This window comes from Eptatretus burgeri, chromosome 17 (assembly GCF_056783735.1).
Source record: "Eptatretus burgeri isolate ZD-2024b chromosome 17, Ebu_testis_v1, whole genome shotgun sequence".
In the NCBI taxonomy this organism is placed as follows: Eukaryota; Metazoa; Chordata; class Myxini; order Myxiniformes; family Myxinidae; genus Eptatretus; species Eptatretus burgeri.
The window spans coordinates 35,452,222-35,472,119 of NC_140977.1; the positions used below are offsets into that span (position 1 = coordinate 35,452,222).

General features: G+C 42.5%; 1 protein-coding gene across 1 annotated transcript in view; it reads left to right on the forward strand.

Moving 5' to 3' along the window:
• The window catches only part of LOC147009730 (uncharacterized), a 95,194-nt gene extending 75,693 nt beyond the window's left edge, over positions 1-19,501 (forward strand). The window contains 4 exon segments of the mRNA XM_085861205.1: positions 3-996; positions 1,078-4,026; positions 18,285-18,441; positions 19,495-19,501. Of these exon segments, the coding sequence (XP_085717331.1) occupies positions 3-996; positions 1,078-4,026; positions 18,285-18,441; positions 19,495-19,501 (4,107 nt within the window).
• Positions 19,502-19,898: the final 397 nt, after the last annotated feature.

Consider the following 19,898-nt stretch of genomic DNA (forward strand, 5'->3'; position numbering starts at 1 on the left):
TAGGATTTCCAGGAACTGCTGGGATACCTGGAACAAAGGGAGATAAAGGACCTCCTGGAGTTGCTGGAAATAATGGTGAATCTGGAGCTACAGGAATGCCTGGTCCAATTGGCCCCGCTGGACAGAAAGGGATCCAGGGAATGACAGGAGCTTCAGGCAGAAGTGGTCCAGCTGGACAGAAAGGTGACAAAGGAAGCCCTGGAATAAATGGCTTATCTGGGAGACCTGGAATGAAAGGAAATTCGGGTCCCCAAGGCAGAACTGGGATGCAAGGTGCAAAAGGAGACAAAGGTAAACAAGGACATCCTGGAAGCCATGGAACTCCTGGAAAAAAAGGTGACAAGGGAAGTACAGGATCTCCTGGAAGTAATGGATTTCCTGGCAGTAAAGGAGAAAACGGTAATTCTGGAAGTCCTGGACCCATGGGATATCCAGGATTAAAGGGGTTGGTGGGAGCAGATGGTTTACCTGGAATTAATGGAGCTCCGGGCATTAAGGGAGACTCTGGAAAACCAGGTTATCCTGGAAGCAATGGCCTTGCTGGAGAAAAAGGGGACAAGGGAAACATAGGATTGCCTGGAGCTACAGGAATTCCAGGAAAAAAAGGAGATTCAGGGATACCAGGACACCCAGGGAGCAATGGATTGCCAGGAGCAGAAGGAAGCAAAGGTGAACATGGATTCCCTGGCATTGCTGGAACCTCAGGAGAAAAGGGTGACAAAGGAGACATGGGCAGTATTGGTTTTCCTGGATTAAAAGGAGACAAAGGAAATGCAGGAAATATTGGAAGTTCAGGAATTCCTGGACCAGTTGGAAAGACTGGAGATATGGGGATTCCAGGAATTCCTGGGGATCATGGACAAAAAGGTAACATGGGGTTGCCTGGAATTTCTGGAGAAAAAGGGGAAATTGGAAGAATGGGTCCTCCTGCAATGAAAGGAGATATTGGAAATCCTGGCTTTCCTGGATTAAAGGGAAACAAGGGAAATAAAGGATGTGCTGGTGACATTGGACTTCCTGGAAATAAAGGAGATAATGGAAGTGTAGGATTTCCTGGTAAGAATGGCAGTCGAGGAGAAAAGGGAGACAAGGGAAATCATGGATATCCTGGGAATATTGGCTTACCTGGATTTAAAGGAGAAAGAGGGAATAGAGGAATATCGGGAGAAAAGGGAGATGAAGGAGAAATTGGAAAATCTGGAAGTCATGGGATGCCAGGAATTAAGGGAGATAAAGGAGATATGGGGCCATCAGGAATTTCAGGCATACCAGGTGACAAAGGCGATCAAGGAGTTTATGGCCTTCCAGGAAATATTGGTCTTCCTGGAATAAAGGGAAACAAAGGAAATGCAGGTATCCCAGGAGGCTTTGGGATACCAGGAAATAAAGGTAAAGAAGGAGATGCTGGGCCCGTTGGACCACCTGGAAAATCAGGTAGCATTGGTCCTCATGGGATTAAGGGAGAAAAGGGTAATGCTGGTTTGATAGGTTTACATGGAGTAAAAGGAAATAAAGGGGATTCTGGAAATGCTGGAGAAAGAGGGCCACCTGGGTTAAAGGGCGATATTGGGCTTGCTGGATTCAATGGATCTGAAGGATTACCTGGGCCAAAAGGACAGAAAGGAAATGCAGGATTTCCTGGGGTTAATGGGTCAGCTGGAGAGAAAGGTGAAAAGGGTGAGGAAGGGGTTCCAGGAGGTATGGGAATGCCAGGATTAAAAGGAGATAAAGGTTTACCTGGGATACTGGGTAAGAAAGGTGATACGGGACTTCCAGGAGTACCTGCAGAAAAAGGCAACAAAGGAAACAAAGGAAAATTGGGAGATCAAGGAGTTAAAGGCAACAATGGTAGCAAAGGTTCTTCTGGTGTTTTGGGACTTCCAGGGATAAAAGGAAACAAAGGAGACATTGGATTACTTGGTGTTAATGGCACAAAAGGAGAAAAGGGTGTTAAGGGAGATTTTGGATTTCCTGGCATTGGATTACCAGGAGCGAAAGGTGAAAAGGGAATCCCAGGAATTATGGGAATGAATGGTTTACCTGCACAGAAAGGCAGTATTGGTCCTCTTGGTCCAAGAGGAACAAAGGGTGACATGGGGATTATTGGATTTCCTGGAAATAAAGGAGAAACTGGAAGTATTGGTTTGTCAGGGTCAAAAGGTGACAAAGGAGATAAAGGTATTCCTAGCTTACCGGGATCAAAAGGAGATAAAGGTGATAGAGGACTTCCTGGTATTAATGCAACAGCAGGGGCTAAAGGACACAAGGGAGATATTGGCTTTCCTGGAAGTTTAGGATCAAATGGACCAAAAGGAGAAAAGGGAGATAATGGATTATCAGGAATTCCTGGAAATAAAGGAGAAAAGGGAGGAAAAGGAAACATAGGTACAAATGGTATTCCAGGATTCAATGGAAGCATGGGGTTGCCAGGACCTAAAGGCGAGAAAGGAAGTTGTGGAGATTCTGTGTTAAATGGGTCAAAAGGTATTAATGGGCACAATGGAAATATTGGGGACACGGATGTGCCAAAATTAAAAGGTGACAAGGGGATTCCTGGGGTTAAAGGAGCGAAAGGTGATGTAGGAATGACTGGACTGCCTGGAATTAAAGGAGAAAATGGTGGCAAGGGTTCTATTGGTGAAAAAGGTGCTAAAGGAACAGCTGGAAATGCTGGTCAAGCAGGGAGGGAAGGACCAAAGGGAGATTTTGGTTATATGGGATTGCCTGGTTCAAAAGGAGATAAAGGAGAGATTGGGTTTCCTGGAATTAATGGATTACCAGGAGAAAAAGGAAATAAAGGCAATATTGGGTCCCCTGGTGGTGTTGGTGAAAAAGGAGGTCAAGGCAGTCCTGGCTTGAAAAGCGAAAAAGGAGAAATGGGAATAATGGGTTTGCCTGGTATAAAAGGTGATAGAGGTAGCTCTGCTATACCTGGAATGAAAGGGGACAAAGGGGAAATTGGGATAAGTGGGGTTAATGGCATCCCAGGAAAAAAGGGGGATAAAGGAGATGCAGGTACTTCTGGGATACCTGGAACTCCAGGTGACAAGGGTGATACAGGAATACAAGGACCACCAGGAATAACAGAGGTCATAGGTTCTAAAGGTGTCCAAGGATTACCTGGAGATAAAGGATTACCTGGATTAAAAGGTGACAAAGGTGAAATTGGAATTCAGGGTTTACCTGGACAGAAAGGTGACACTGGTGCTATAGGGTCTCCTGGTGGGATTGGGATTGCTGGACCAAAGGGAAATCAGGGACCTCTTGGACAACCTGGAGCTACTGGCCCAGTTGGTGCAGCAGGAGAAAAGGGAGAAGCAGGTATAATTGGCTTTACAGGTACAAAAGGAAACAAAGGAGTTGATGGACTTCCAGGCATACCAGGAACAGCAGGAGGAAAAGGAGATAAAGGGGACAAAGGCTCTCTTGGAATGAAAGGAATATCTGGATCAAAGGGCAACAAGGGAGAAATGGGATTATCAGGAAATGTAGGCTTGGGTGGAGAAAAAGGAGAGCAGGGGGTGCCAGGAATTCCTGGTGACATTGGTCCTGTTGGATTAGAGGGTCCAGCAGGAATTCCTGGACTTCCGGGAAGTATTGGACCAGAAGGTCCTGAGGGCGAAAATGGTGATAAAGGGGAACAAGGACTTCCAGGAATTAAGGGAAATCCTGGAAACCAGGGTCCACCTGGAATCTCCGATTTACCTGGGCCAAAAGGAGAAAAGGGAAATGTTGGAAATCCAGGAATTCCAGGAATAGGATGTCAAAAGGGTGACTGTGGAATGCCTGGAATTCCTGGAGTCAAAGGCAACAAAGGATGCATTGGACCTGTTGGACCATTGGGAGACAAAGGAGAAAATGGGATTCCTGGAGCACCTGGGCAAGTTGGAGAAAAAGGAAACTCAGGAATGAATGGGGTCCCAGGAGAAGTTGGTGCTGTTGGTCCAAAAGGTGAAAAGGGTGATACAGCAGAAATTTTTGCACCCAAGGGAGAAAAAGGAAGCAAAGGAGAACGTGGAAACGATGGTGAGATATTTGGACTGTCGTGTTTACTCATTTTATGTGTCACAGTAGTTGGTGACAAACTGATAAAATACTGCAGTTAATTTGCTTTCAATGATTTCACTTTGTTCAAGTGAGAAAATGGGAATGGAGAAACCTTTTCTATGATTTTGCTGATAACTTTTGAGCCAAACTATCAAAAAGGAAATCCGTTATATATTTAAAATTTGTATTAAAAAGTGCATATAAAAACTTATATTCCAGCAAATTAATGAAATGATGTTGGATTAATGAATATATTGTTACATTTAATTAGGAGTAAAAGTTGGATGAAAGCCTTGGATGACATTAAGTTTATGGATGTTTCGAATCTACATCTACCCTGTATCAGATAGTATTAGGGTAAGAAGTCTTTAGTGTTGCCTGTGAAAGAACGGACATTGTCTGATCTGGAGATAGCTAGATTAAGGCATCCCGTCTACTTGCTCTCCTCAATGGAACCAGGTGGGGGGGGGAGGAGGGCAGGCAAAAAAGGGGGGCAGAGTGATAATATATATTCCCCCAACCAACAGAGAGAAGAGGGAGATGACTTTCCCCCTGCAGCTGCCTGTTATTGCACAATAAATTGGAAGTGGTTCATTGCCACTTTCAATTTGAGGTTGGGGTTTTTGAATGCCATGGGGACAGATGTACTTGGACAGGGATTCTCTGGGAGCAAACACACCAGCATTCAGGCAGGGATTCCTAAGAGCCTTGGACTGTGATTGGTAGAATCTCTTGGGTGGAGACCCTTGTGACCTGTCTTTGGGTTGCCTTGGAACCCAAAGTCTTTGGGTACTCTCTGTATGTAATCCCTCATCCTTCAAATAGGCAGAAAGCAGCCTCTTCCCTCTCTTCAGACCTTGACAAAATGGCAAGATGGTCAAACACTTGGTATACGTCTTTAAATCCTGATTAAAAAATATATATATATATATATATATATATATATATATATATATATATATATATATATATATATATATATATATATACATATCTCTATCTCTATCTCTATCTCTATCTCTATCTCTATCTCTATCTCTCTATCTCTATCTCTCTCTCTCTCTCACACACACTCACTCTCTCAGACTCACACACACTCTCTCTCTCAGACTCACACACACTCTCTCTCTCAGACTCACACACACTCTCTCTCACACTCTCTCTCACACACACACACACACACTCTCTCACACACACACACACTCGCTCTCACCTCATCACACACACACACACTCTCTCTCACCTCACCACACACACACACACTCTCTCACCCCTCCCCACACACACACACACTCTCTCACACCTCCTCACACACACACACACTCTCTCTCACACAGACACACACACTCTCTCACACAGACACTCTCACACACACACACTCTCACACACTCACTCACACTCTCTCTAACACACACACACACACACACTCACACACACACACACACACACACACACACACACACACACACACACACACACACACACACACACACACGACCATCTGCAAACCCTCCCATCAACTTTCTTAACAATACTCTTGAAGAAGTACAGTCACTCACACTCCTGGGTCTCATTATATCAGCCATGATGTTTTATGGGGAAACCATATTTCAAACTTGGGCTCCAAAGCCAGTCACCGACTGGGCATCCAACGCCATATGAAGTCCTTTCTTGGCACACCTGAACTCCTATGCACCAACAACGCCTTCATCTGCAGCTTGATGGAGTACTGCTCTCCCCTCTGTGCTGGCACCCATCTCACACCCTTACTTACTGGCACCCTTACTCAGCTGTTCACCACCATCTCAGCTCATCCCCCCATCCAAAACCCTGATATTTTGAACCCCCCCCATTAACTCTCCCTCCCCCAAGCCCACCTCCTTCCAAATTTCAGTTTTTCCTTATTTCGAGTTTGCTTCTGTATCCATATTGTCCACGCCTCTCCCAATGTGTCCTCGACCAATCATTCCTCTCCACACCTATTAATTATTTGTCAAAGTCTCCCTCTATTTTGTCTTTCAACCACACTGGTGGGGTTTCTCTACTCTCCCTACTGTTCCTTTTGTTCTGTTGCATTCTGCTTTGTTCAGTGTTCAACCTCTTCCACGAGCTTTGACCTTGTATAAAAGCAAAAGTTTCAGCAGAAACAGTAGATAAGTTTAAATTGGAATTAAATAGGAACTTGGAAGTTTTGGCAATAAAATGGTATAGGTATATTGGTTGGACTTTTAGGTAGCTTGAGCATTGATGGGTGGCTGTGTGTATATGTGTGGAGTGCTGTTGGTGGGGTCTCATCAAAGGGTGTTGTGCTATGTGGTTGATGTTGTGTGTTTTTTTATCCAAGCCCATATTACCCCTCCCCTGGAAAAATAAAATAAAATAAATAAAATAATTTTTAAAAACTACAAAAACGACAAAAAAAACCTTAATTAAAATAATTATTTTTTGCATTTTCTTTTTTTGATCTTGTGTTGATAAATTAGTGTGGCATTGTGACGCAGGCATGATGGGCTGAATGGCCTCCACCTGCGTCTAATTTCCTTGTGTTTCCTTTGATGGCGTTATGGATTCTGTATAGCTAGTTAGTGTTTAGTTCTGAGAAGATGATGATCAGCGAAGTTAAGTGCAAATGCACCGAGCATGCATGACCCGTGTGTGTGATACAACAACATCAAGCAAGTCATGTTGACGAACTACAACAAAATCAATCATATGCCAACGGCCTATTGTGGGTGTTGCAAGTTACGTTGTATTTTATTGCCCTGATGGAACAGGATGTTTGTGATCCAAAGCTGATGTTCAGAGGATTAAATAAAGATCTATAAATTATTGAATGAGCTGTTGGAATGAAAAATAGATGCTATACTGTAGTTGCAAACATTTTCCTTTTTCTGCATTTACGAAATGGAGAGATTGAAGAAGTCAGCATAAAATTTTGTAAAGTTTCAGATTCGATGCAAAAATAACAGAAAGTGGATTCTTCCCCAGTTCAAAATACTTTGATGAAATATTTTCAACAAGATTTGGATTTTGTCATTGTTTTTATTTTAAGTAGGCCAATATGTTGCTAAATAGTAAATAATGATTATGGACAACAAATTTTCTTCACTAAATGTTGAGAGAGGTATACTGATTGCCTTGATAAAACTAGAAGGGCACTCTTCAACTTTGCAATGTCACCAGATATGCCTCCACCCATATTATTACATCATTATACATGTACCAAGTTTGATTTAAATCCTTGAAACCAGATTGAAAATATTAAATAATTCTGGCTTGCAGACCATGCGTCCGATCAGGTTGAAATTTAAAACATATATTCCCCCTGACTACTATATCATAATTTTGACGTTTCACATCGATTGATGCAGCGATTCAAGAGAAATAATTTTTTTTTTTAAGATTTTCGTTCAATCCAATATCGCTGCTAGACCATGTGACCTATTAATTATTCACGAACATCCTGGTATCCCCAAGGCTTGGGGAACATGTGGGTGAAGTTTCCCCTCGATCAGTCAAGCCATTCTGGAGAAGAATATTTTTAAAGGTTTATTCTTCAAAAAAATCAGTTGCCAAACCATGTGACCTCTGACATCATAGCTGGATAATTTTTTGTTCCTCATAGAGATGCGATCAGACCTGTAAAGTTTCACCTTGATCTGTTCAGCTGTTTCAGAGAAGAAGTTTTTTTTTCAGGATTTATGCAAAAAAACAATATGGCTGCTGAACTGCATGACTGATGACGTCATCATTTTTTTCTCCCCATACAATTTAGCCCGAGATGACCCTCAAAACTTTTCATACTGATTGGATAAAGCATTCGACGTGTGCAATTATGACATCATAACGAAGCCACCTATGACATCATGAAAAATCGCCCTTGCTTCCTTCCCATGGGGGAGTACTTCACATGTGCCAAGTTTCAATTTTTTCCTTGGTGTGGTTTCCGAGAAAAAAGAGGTCCAAAGTTTTTCCTTTTTTCCAACATGACTGCCACACCACGTCACCTAAGACGTCATAATTTTCATTAAAACATTCTACATGAATAGTCAAAACTATCGTGAAAATTTCATGTCAATTCGACAAGCAGTTGCAGAGAAAACAGGGAAAATTAACATCGATGGACGTATGTAGGACGCACACTGAGACCGAGCTCCTTTTATATATTAGACTATGTCCCCATTATGATAACAAAAAAACTCTTTTTTGAAACTAATAAATGGTTATACCAAACGTGAAGCTTTTTCAAATAAATGTACCCCCGAAAAATAATAATCAATGCAAAATTTTCAGCAACTATCAATGTCGTTAAGACGGCTGGCTTTAAATCTCAGGATCTTGAGTTTGAGCCCCTGTCAAACTGTTAAATAACACCAGATGGGTTGACTCTGCCTGTCATCCTTCCGAGGTTGGCAAAATGAGTACCAGCTGACTGGAAGCAGGGGCATTGCATCAGTGGCACAGCTGCGCTCCCAGCAATGATGCAGCCAAAAGCCACAGGCTGCATATAAATATTCATATTTATGAGTTTAACGACCATTTTACCAGATTTGGGGGTTGGTTGCTTGTCTGCGCAGAAGTTTATGATGAAATAATTACAAGTTATTCGGGATTAACAGGGGGTAATCATTTGGGAGGATATCTCACACTCATGTAAATGCTCATGGAAGAATTTTTTTTAAAGCAAGAGGTTGATGTAACATAAAAGGGAATAACTCGACGTAATAGTGATTATTATGTGAAGTTATAAGCAAAAGTAAAAAATATTTTGTTAAACAAGAGGGAAAATTGGTGAACGTAAGAAAATGGTTCCACAAGTTGATTTCTGTTTTGGCAAAAACATACTTGATGATAACAATGATCTATCCTTTAATGTACCATCATGATGGAATAAATATAGAATCATTTTTCTAAATCTACACGATTTAAAGTTGCAGTTATGTTTTGTTACTTTTAATGAGATCGAAATATAGTTATTGATGTTTTGAAACGAATGCATTAACAAGTCCTTGAATTTACCCTCATGCACAGGAGACTTTGAGTCAACAGTGTTCATAGATATGGAACAAAGGATACAATATCAGCTCATGATGATCCAAATTATTGAAACCGGTGAGCACAAACATTATTCCATAAATTTGCTTTGTGAAAAAGGGTAAATCTGTTTGTTTGTTTTTAGCTCGCCTGTTCCAAGAACAGAGAGCTATAGCGATACCCCCGGCGTGAGCATGAGCATCACCGTGAGCATCAGCGTCAGCGTGAGCGTGAAAATGTTAAAGTTTTTGGTGCAAGTTATTTCCTTTCTAATGTTTTTATCAACCTCACTATTTTTTACTGATTACAATATACAAATACATATATTGATTTAAAATTATTTGGATCAGACTTCACTGCAATCTTTTATAAAAAATATTATTAGACTAGTCTTTTATAAACGATAAATGTATAAAGAGGCGAGCATTGGGTGGCTTTGACACCAACTCTCTGGTTATCTCTTATTACCTACACCATCAAAGGTGAAGGATGTTATGTTTTCACCCCTCTCTCTGTCTGTGTTTGTTTGTTAGATTTGGTGCAGGATATCTCAAAAAGTTGTTGACTAATCCGGATGAACTTTTGGGGACAGGTTCAGGGTGTGACAACGACGAATTGATGAGATTTTGGTGAAGATCCGGATCCGGATCCGGCTACTAGAATTTTTCAAGTGATTCTTCACCTTTGAGAGATACGGCCAAGAAGGATATATAGCACGATATCTCAAAAGCTTGTGAACGGATTCAGACGAAACTTGGTGGATAGGTTGGGGGTGTGGCAAAGACTAATTGATTCGATTTTGGTGAAGATCCGAATCCGGATCTGGATACGAGAATTATTTAATTCTTAAGTAATTCTTCACCCTTGAGAGACGGGGCCAAAAATGATATAGTATTGTCTAGCATGATATTTCAAAAAGGTATTGGGCCCGATATGTTCTCGTGGATCAGGCATTACTTGGCGGAAGTATGTGCTCTACTGAGTGCCCTTCTAATAACATCTCTTTTTTTGAATTTCCTTTATCATTTCTCTCCAAGATTGAGGGTCATGAGAGAGCATGGTGAACTAGCATGCGAACTGACAGTAGAGTAGTAGGAAAACTCTTTGACATAATAAGCAAGGGAATGAACTGAACAGGAAAAGAGAGAAAGGAGGGAAGGAAACACTGCAAACTGTAATTAAAAGGGCTGGGTTGGGAAGAGTTAATAATGGGGGTTGAAATGGAGGATTAAAAGAGGTGACAGTGCACCGACTGTTTGAAGCTCTGGAGGGAAGCGTGGGATAGTCCTGTTTAGCCTTTTGAAAGTGGTTCCACAGATGGAAAAAAAGTGAGGAACAAAAGACGTCCACAGCCACAGCCTCGATTATGAAGGTTTAACCAGGAGGGGTTCCTGGAATATGTATATCTTACACTTGATTTGGGAGTGTCAAAGGGCCGAGAGAACAGAGGGAATAACACTGGAGCTGAGGCAGTGGGTCACCGATGTGCCTGTGATCCGAAAGCAGATGTTGTGCTCTCGCCTCATCGCAGGAGATTCAAATAATTTTGAGACCTTTCAATTCCACAGAATCAAGGAAAGACAGACCGTGAGCTGGCGCACCAGCCCATAAGATAAATCAGTACTCCATTGAGCTATGAAAAGGCCTTATATCACGTGAGTAGTTCTGATATTTCAAGAAAAGACTTGGAACGATGTTAGATGCCATCTACAGCTGGCTTTGGAGGCAAGCTTTGCGATATAGTCGGCCCAAGAAAGGTAAAGGCCGTCTGATGTTGAGGCCAAGAAGTGTAAGAGACTGAACCTCTTCCAGTGACTGACCATGGGAATTAATAGGTGGGTTAGTTTGACAGTCCTTTTGGAGCAACAGGGTGAGACTGAGAATTTTCAGGATTGAAGGACATGTTGTATTCATCAGAGAAGCATCTAATAATTTTCGTAAAAGTGGAGAGTGACACAATTGCTTTAGACTGCCTTTTAGTTGGATGGGGGTACTGTACACCATGATACAGTCATCTGCAGAAAGGAAGAGAGGGTTTTCCAGAGCATCTGAGAGAATGCATCGACTGATAAAGAACAAGACTGGTCCTAACACATTGCCATTGGGCACTCCAGCCTCCACTGGAGGAGGGGAGGTGAGGGTTCCATTGATAGCAGAACGTTGACTCTATGGGGTTTCAGAAGTGAAAAATCCAAGAATTAAGGTGGCTTTGTGTGCTACACTGGCAGAGATCTTGACAAGCAGTCCTGGCAGAAAGTGCTGACCTCTTCTTTGACATTTTAGACCTCCAACCATTGCTGAGGGAAGAGTAGCAGCATGTCCAGAGTTGAATGACTGGGATGGAATCCAAACTCATGGTAAGAGATCAGGCTGTTTGGAAACAGGAAAGATGACGTCGGCAGCTTTGATCGAGTCCGTGACTTTGCTTAGTGAGCTTGCTGGTCTGTGGTTGAGAGGACTTGTTTTTGTGCTTGTTGTGGATGAGGGTGACGTTTTATGACTTCCAGGCAGACCGGAGATAGTCGATGGAGAAGGACCCACTGAATCGAGAAAACAGAAGAGAAGCAAGAGCAGCAGAGCAGGATTTGAGAAAATGAGCAGTGATGCCACCTGGCACCATCACTGAAGTAGGATTCAGGCGAGGCCAAACACAGATTCCAGTAGGCAGTGGGCACAAGAGAGTAAGATGGGGACAGAGTAAGATTGGTTGGTTGCATGAGATTTTGAGGCAAAACAGAGGTTAGATATTCTTCCCTATCTATGGCAGTCTGCAGATATGCTACTTATAGTGAGGGAAGGGTTGGAGGAGGAGCAGACGCCAGAGACGGACTTCACAAGGTGTCACCATGACTTTGAGGAAGGAGTCTCGTTGGAGAGTTTCGCCGAGAGATGGCAAGATGTTTGTTTTTTGAAAGTCTTTATCAACTTGTAAAAGCTCTCATGCATGGTTGTCAGAAACTGATTGTTTTTCTTTGGACTAGTCGTTTTATCAGGCACGACATTGAGCTTGTTTACTTGAAATTAAATTAGCATGTAAAGATCTTACCCTCTTTGGAATGTTGTCCGAAGGCTTACATTGATTGACTATGTCAGACAAAAAAAAAATAACACCAACAAATATAAATAGGGTAAAAACCTTTGAATCTTATTCATGTAACATCCTCACAAAAATTCATAACAAACATTTTGAGGATAATATTATTTTATGGTCCCTTCAAGCAAGTTAATATTCTTGTTGAAGAGGACTACCACATTGATCTGTACACTCCATAAATCAACATTATGTCAGTCAAAGCCACAGAGTTGGGGCAAACAGCAAGGATGGCCGAGAACTAGAGGTATGCACACTCGCCTCTGAGCAGTCTCGCCTGGGTTCCATTCTCGACCCAGCTATAAACTGTCATCCGGGTGTTTCATTGGCAGGTGATTCATTAATGCGTGTGTCGTCCCTCGGATGGACGTTAAAATGGGCGTCCTGTGTGCCAGAATTAGTTGGTGGACATTAAAGGTCCCACGGCGTCCTTTGCAAAGAGTGGATAAGCTATCACCTACGGCCAATGATGCTACTTTCAGCCTAGTGCTGCATACGAAAGAAAAAGAAGAAAGCTACAGTTCAGTTGTTCATGTGAAAACGACATGGCTATCTAAAATAAGTATGTAAATTCAGTGAACAAATCTATACAAATGCTCAAGGGCAAGTTTACATTTGCAGAAATGGTTTTCTCAATATGTGTGTGATTACAAATTGATCCCAATACAAGCTTGCTGTTTTGTCATTCACCAAATTAGATGATCTTGCTCCCACTGTGGGATGTTGCACCATTCTTTGACAAGGCCACTTCCGGTAGCTCAAGAGATTGTGCTTGAACTTTGTGACCACAAATTGGACATCCTGGAATGTCCCAATCATGTTCAATCAGATATTAGTCCACACATATCATGCAGGTCAGACTATGCAAGTGATGTGGTCTCGAAATGTAGGGTTAACAACATGTGCACAGAGTGGACTGGCATCATCATCGATAAAGATGAAGTTGTGACCTCGTTGTTAGGTAAGAGGGACAACTATACAGGCATAGCGATCTCATTCTTTTATCTGACAAGTCATGACACCAACCACTCCCCCCACCCCCCTCCCCCCGACCCCAACCAGGCATGGATTGATCTTGGAGGGGGGGGGGGTGTGGTTACTGCCAAAAAAAAGCTTAAAGCAGTGTCAGCATTGTAGCAGCTGACACTGCAATTTAACAGTAGATGCTTTTGAAGCATTCACAGACTGCAACTAGAGAGGAAGCTGCACTTTGACACACACAGACACACAGACACACAGACACACAGACACACAGACACACAGACACACAGACACACAGACAAACAGACAGACAGACAGACACACACACACCATGCGTCCATGCATGCACACACCTTTTCTCATGTTCCAGTCAATTTGATGATTGGGACGCTGCAGATGAGGTCCACTGCAGCACTGTTTTCCCTTTCATAGATTTTCATGCTTGCTTTCACTTGCATTTCTAATGATGGATCTCCAGCACACTCTCCTGGCCGTACTATCCTGCCAATTGACACACACTCCTGCATGCCATGTATCTCAATTGAGACAGTCTTTCCACGCTTGGGTCAGCTTGTTAACATGGTGTATGCCTGTTTCAAGGTGGACAATAGACAGTAACTGTTTTAGGAGTACCTGTGTTATGCAGGTGGTGAATGGGTCCAACCAGCTTAGCTTTGCAGACCAGATTATGGTTCCAATGTGCAGCAGCTTGCAAGCAGCTATGATGGAAACTTTCAAGAATATGAATATGTCGACACTGTGTGACCCATGTTGTACACCCGTATAACAGGCAGGGAAAGATCATGATGGACGGGCAGGGAAGGATCACAGGTAGCTATCATGATCTTGATAGTAAGTCCTTGATGGTGCTATACCATGAAATGCAGTAAAGCAAAGCTGCGTCATACAGACTTACTCAATTATTCTGCTGATCCCTTCATCAAGGAAGCCATCAGATGACACCATACCAATCAAGTAGCAAAATGCTCTGGTTTCTTTAAGAGGTCTTTTTGTAATGTTCACCAGTTTGAGTATACCCTGAACCATGGATTTTGGCATTACATTCGTTTTCTCCTGGCTGATTTCTAAACCCCTTGCAATACAAGCTTCATTGAGGACTGTGACGATGGTTTACTAAAGAGCTGTCTGATTTTCCATCACAGGCATGCCTGCAGATGCCAATAATTGTTTGCTGCACGAACCGTAAGTGCAATCTCCTCGGATCAAATACATAGCCTGCCATCCAGTTTTAATTTGAGGCCACGATGAGACAATCGGTTGAAGGCATATTCAAGCACTTACACAATAAGTATGTTATGAAGAGTAAAGGTGCAAGTATTCATGCTTGTCTAAACTCTGATACCAATTCAAAGAAATAAAAGCTCTGCAAGTCAGGTCAGGTCAGGTGTGGAAGCATGCACCAGAGCAGCACGTCATTGCATCCGCTTTCTGCCGGTACTCCAGAGGCCTCCATCTGGCAATGCCCCAGGCAGTTGCCTGATCCATCCCCATCTCCTTGAGATGCTGATCAACCTGCTTGCTACAACCACGAGGCACGTGGTCGGCCCATTGGCCTCCTCCCCTCACAAGGCTCCTTCGCTGAGAGAATCTGATGAGCAGGATCAGTGCCAAGGAAACGAGACATGCGTCCATATAGCAGCAGCTGACGCTCACGGCCGATGAAGGTAACAAATCTCATTTTATTCTCTCTCAGCAACCGCTCGTTGGAGACAAGGTCCGATACCAAAGGAATTAAGTCTCCATCTCAGATCTCTGGTCAGAGTCCAAGTCTCACATTGGTAGATCAAGACTGGAAGCACCAAGTACCTGAAGACCTGGACTTCCATCCTGCACAGGTATCGACAGTACCACACACCATAATCCAGTGAATCCATGACTCCCCAGGCTCGACCCAGATGTCTATTGACCACTCGCTTACAGCCAGCAGACATGAATATCACTGCCAAAGCAAGTGAATCTCTTCATGACCCCAACATCCTCACCACAAACAGGTACAGAGAGGATAGCAGCATCCAAGATGTCATTGAAAGCTTGTATCTTCGTTTTGACCCAGGAAACCCATAATCCCAGTGGCTCCAACTCCTCATTCAGCACCACAGGGGCCCCCAAAAGGATATCCAGAGTCTCGGAAAAGATGACTGCATCATCTGCCAAATCAAGGTCAGAGATCTTGACATTCCTAAACAATGTACCGCAGCTTGATCTCTCCGACATCCTCCCCAGAATCCAGTCCATACAAGCACTGAAAAGTGTGAGGGGCAGGTGCGCACCCCTGACGAACTTCAATAACAACTGGAAATAAGTCAGAGATGGTATCACCACATCTCACATCACTGTCAGTATCAGATTATAGTTCAGACATCAGATTTATCCGTTTTGGAGGCACCCCACGAAGATCAAGAATCCTCCAGAGGGCATCCTGATTCACTGAAACGAATGCTTTGCAGAGATCAACATAGGCTACAAGCATCCCTGAGTGGAACTCTCATCTGCGTTTAGTGAGGACCAGAAGAGCAAGGATACGATCAATCGATGGTCTCTTTGGTGTAAAGCCTGACTGCTCTGGACGCTGGTGCTCAAGCAGATGGTGGCGAACCCCATCAAGAATTATCTGAGCAAAGTCCTTGCCAGGCACTGAGAGCAGTGTCACCCCTCGGTAGTTGTTGCAGTCCTGGCGATCACCCTTCCATTTCCAGAGAGGGACAACAAGGCCCCTCTTCCAGTCAATTGGGACGATGCCTGTGTTCCAAGCAGAGCACAAAACTGCATGCAATGACATGAGTACAGCATTTCCAGCAGCCTTGAGAAGTTCAGCATGGATGCCACAGATCTCATGAGCTTTACCCCATTTCAACCGGTTCACCACAGCCTGTGTTTTCACAAGCAAAGGTGGATCACAGTTGATTGGATGGTCAGCAATTGGGATCGTAACAACTCCAACATCCAAATCGACAGCTGGTGGATCAGGCTGGTGCAGTCACTCAAAGTAACCGGCCCAGCGGGCCTTCACTTCGGACTCCTCTGTCAAGAGCCCACCACCCTCCACTCTAACTGCATGACACCGAGGGATGGGCTTGGAGGATACGCAATGCACAGATTCCCCTGTAAGCAGGACAAGAATAACTTGACCACAGGTGATGCTCTACCCCCTCACAGATTCCTCACACATAGGCCTCCTGGTCCACCCTCAGCACAGATCCAGTTTTATGCCTCAACTGCCTGAACAACTAAGCTCTGCCATTAAGTCTGGCCCTGTGACTCTGGTCAATGGTATCCAGTGTCTCTTGAGAGACAAAATTCTTCTTTGCCCGATGGTGAGTTCCAAGATATCCACCGGCAGCATCAAGGATGGTGGTCCTGAAGGCACTCCACAACTCTTCAGGATTCCCCAAGGCACCCAAGTCCCCCAAATTCCCAGTCCACCTGTTCGCAAACTCCTCAGCTCCCCTCTCATCCTTGAGCTTGCCAACATCCAGCGTAGGCTAGGATGGTACCATTCTCCCAGATTTGAGCTGCAACTTCAGAGTTGCTACAACAAGTCTGTCACCGGTATTGAGGAACTGAGCACTCCGGTAGGCCCCTCAGTTCTGGATCATCCTCTAGCAACGTCAATTTTCGACGATAGTTTATATTTTTATGTGATTTTTCCTGCCGCGGCCACTATTGAAATTGATTACGATTTCGACGATTCTGATAAATATATACATATATATGTATATACATGCACACATGCACATAGATCACCTCTTAACCACAATGATGAGCATGAACTCCTGTGTCACACCAGCACTTCATGCAAAGCTCTTGATGAACAGGTGGTTCCTATCATACATCCACCCTGTTTAGGTATTCTTCATCTGCAGTTAATAAGATCAATGGGTGAGCTGGTGATTTTCCAATATGTGGCTTCTAAGGTTTATGCAGGTTAACTGATGCTGCTTTATTCAGTGGGCAGTTCTGTTCTTCACAGACTGCACCTGAGCCAGAATACGTCATTTGCCCGTCTCTACACGTATGGTTGTTGCAATCGCTACTGTGTGTGTATCTGTTTTTCTGTCCAAGCCATAACCTCATTTACCATTTGAGCTTTTGTAATCAAATTTTCAACAAACCTTTATGATGAGAAAATGGAGAAACTAAATAAAAATTGTGTCAAAATGTGAAAGGGCAAAGTCATCGTGACTATAAATTAGCCCCAACGCATTGCGTCAAGTACACGATGTCCCATTTTATTTTAATCACTTCCGTGTTTTGTTTATTTTTTGTCATCGAGCTTTTGTCATCCAATCTTCAACAAACCTTTATTGTGAGACTACTGGGGAAAAAAAAATGAAAAAAATGTACAATTTTTTTCACTATCTTTTTCGTCAAGTTTAGTTCAAGTACAAACATGGCAATTAATCTGTGGGTGGTGATGGAGTCCAAATCACACTCGGACTGGCTTTCCATTTTGAGATGATTTCTAGTTTTTGGTATACATTGAGTCTGCAACAGTTAAAAGGCTGATAAAATATGAGTGGGAAATAGTTTGGCAAACTTGTACTTTGAAGAGGCTACATTACTTTTATTTGCCAACACAATAGTTCTGAAAGGTTACAACCCAAACCAAGATAAGTTTTTGAAAACTGAAGGAAGCCTGGGCAGAGAGAATAGTTTAGGTTAATTTAAGAAGCTGAAAAGTTCCTCCGATGACCAAATGACCTCGAAAGTGGTAACACGCGTGGGCCTTCCCTCGGATAGGACTGATGTTAAAATGGGTGTCTTATCTGCTGACATTAGTTGGTGAACATTAAAGATCCCAATGTATCCTTTTCAAAGGAGAAGACGAGCTATTACTGGCACCATGAACAAATTCCAAATTCCTGCACCCTCAGTAGGGTATCCTGCATCAGTGGCAACCCATCCAAGATTGTGACCATAACCAAAGTTGCTCTCCATGGAGTATGATTCATCCATCATCTTTCAGGAAACATTCTTCCTTTTTGTTAAACTTTGTAGCCCCAATGATGACAATTTAGATGTGGAGTCTGTACTTCTTATTGAAACATTATGATGTCATTCATTATTTTGCATCACTGATAAGTTTCTCACATGTAAAATTCTTTTTCAGCTTTCTTCATCACTGACGGAAACAATCCAAGCCGCAAGCACTTCTTGCTGCAAACAAGGCCGATGACATTCACAGATGCTGACAACATCTGTAGAAGACGTGGAGGAGAGCTTGCAATGCCACAGAATCTGGCTGAGAACGAAAGCCTTAGGACAGAGTGTGCAGCCATGAAAATAACGCAAGCTTTCATTGGCATCACGGACATTAATATCGAATCAGAATACTGTTACTATAACAACAAAAAAGATGGAATGAAAATAGCGTTCAACAATCTCCCTGTTAATAAGAAAAGCAGTGGATCAGATGACCTTGACTGCCTGACCATCCAACCAAATGGGAATTGGAAAGATGAAAATTGTTATTTAGAGCTGCCATTTTTCTGCCAAATTACATTCCTCGAATCACTTGTTAATATTCGTTAAGGAAGAGATTACACTCTCCGTCTCGATCAAGAAAGGGATTCATAGTTAATCACCTTTCTTAGAAAAAACTTGAAACAACCCTTATAGAAATCATTGGCTTACCAGTTTGCAAGCAGATAATTTATCGTTATGTTTTCTACTTATATATGTAAATTGTTTTTATGTGGTCACACAAATTGTAAGTTTTACTTCGATGAATCCAAGGTATACAAAGGCAAGGGAAAGAATGAGTTAGCAATCAAGTAATTGAATGTATATATTATGTTTCTGCATGCTTAATGCTTATCATGATTGTGGTGACATTGTTGTAATATTGTTCATTTCGATTCAAGAAATGCTCCATAATTAAATCCAAATTTGGAGGAAGAATTAAGGGAAACAAAACAACAGATGGTCAACAATAGCAAGAAGCTAAAGAAATTGTTCATTTTAATGTTTTCAGTACAATTTTCAGAAGTTGGTTGTCAAATGTACCCCCCCCCTCCCCTGCACCAATTCCACCATCTCCCTTTTCCTCTGAAGACATGGGGCTCAATAAATGAACTGTTCTTTTTCTACTCCAACAGTGTTCATTTTGTGCAGAAATTCCTCTATTGAGCTGAGTTGTACAAACTAAGCCTTTTATCATGGCCATGTTTTCGACCTCTGTCTGGTTACAGGGTGGTGGTTTCTTTTTTCTATACAAGAGTGAGGCTCATGGAAGAGCAAGATTTTGAAAATATTTTCTGTTGTTCCTTTCTACAGACTGTATTTCAATTTTTGGTTCTTTTTCTTTATATATTCCTTAGAATATAGAAGTTGTAGAAGTTTTTTTTCATGCCGGACTTCAAAATCCTTGCATGATACTCAGCATTTTAAAAGGATAGGCCATGGACAAACAACCATATGTTGGCAAATCTAGTTAAAAAAGACCAATAACAGAGTAAGTGATAGAGGGCGTCCCCAAATTATCATGACACATTCAAACAATAATAAATTAAAACGAATAAAATGGGATACAATGATGTGGTTTTCTACAGGTGAAAGAACGTTTCTTGAAGTTATATTGCCAAGATAATCATTTAGCATAATCAGGACACTCTTTGTGAGCACCCTTTGGCACACATAACACATTGAGGGGATACTCAATCTCCTTCCAAGTTCGGTTCAGCATTCCTGCATTTGCTGTTTCGAATGCAGCCTGAATTCTCTT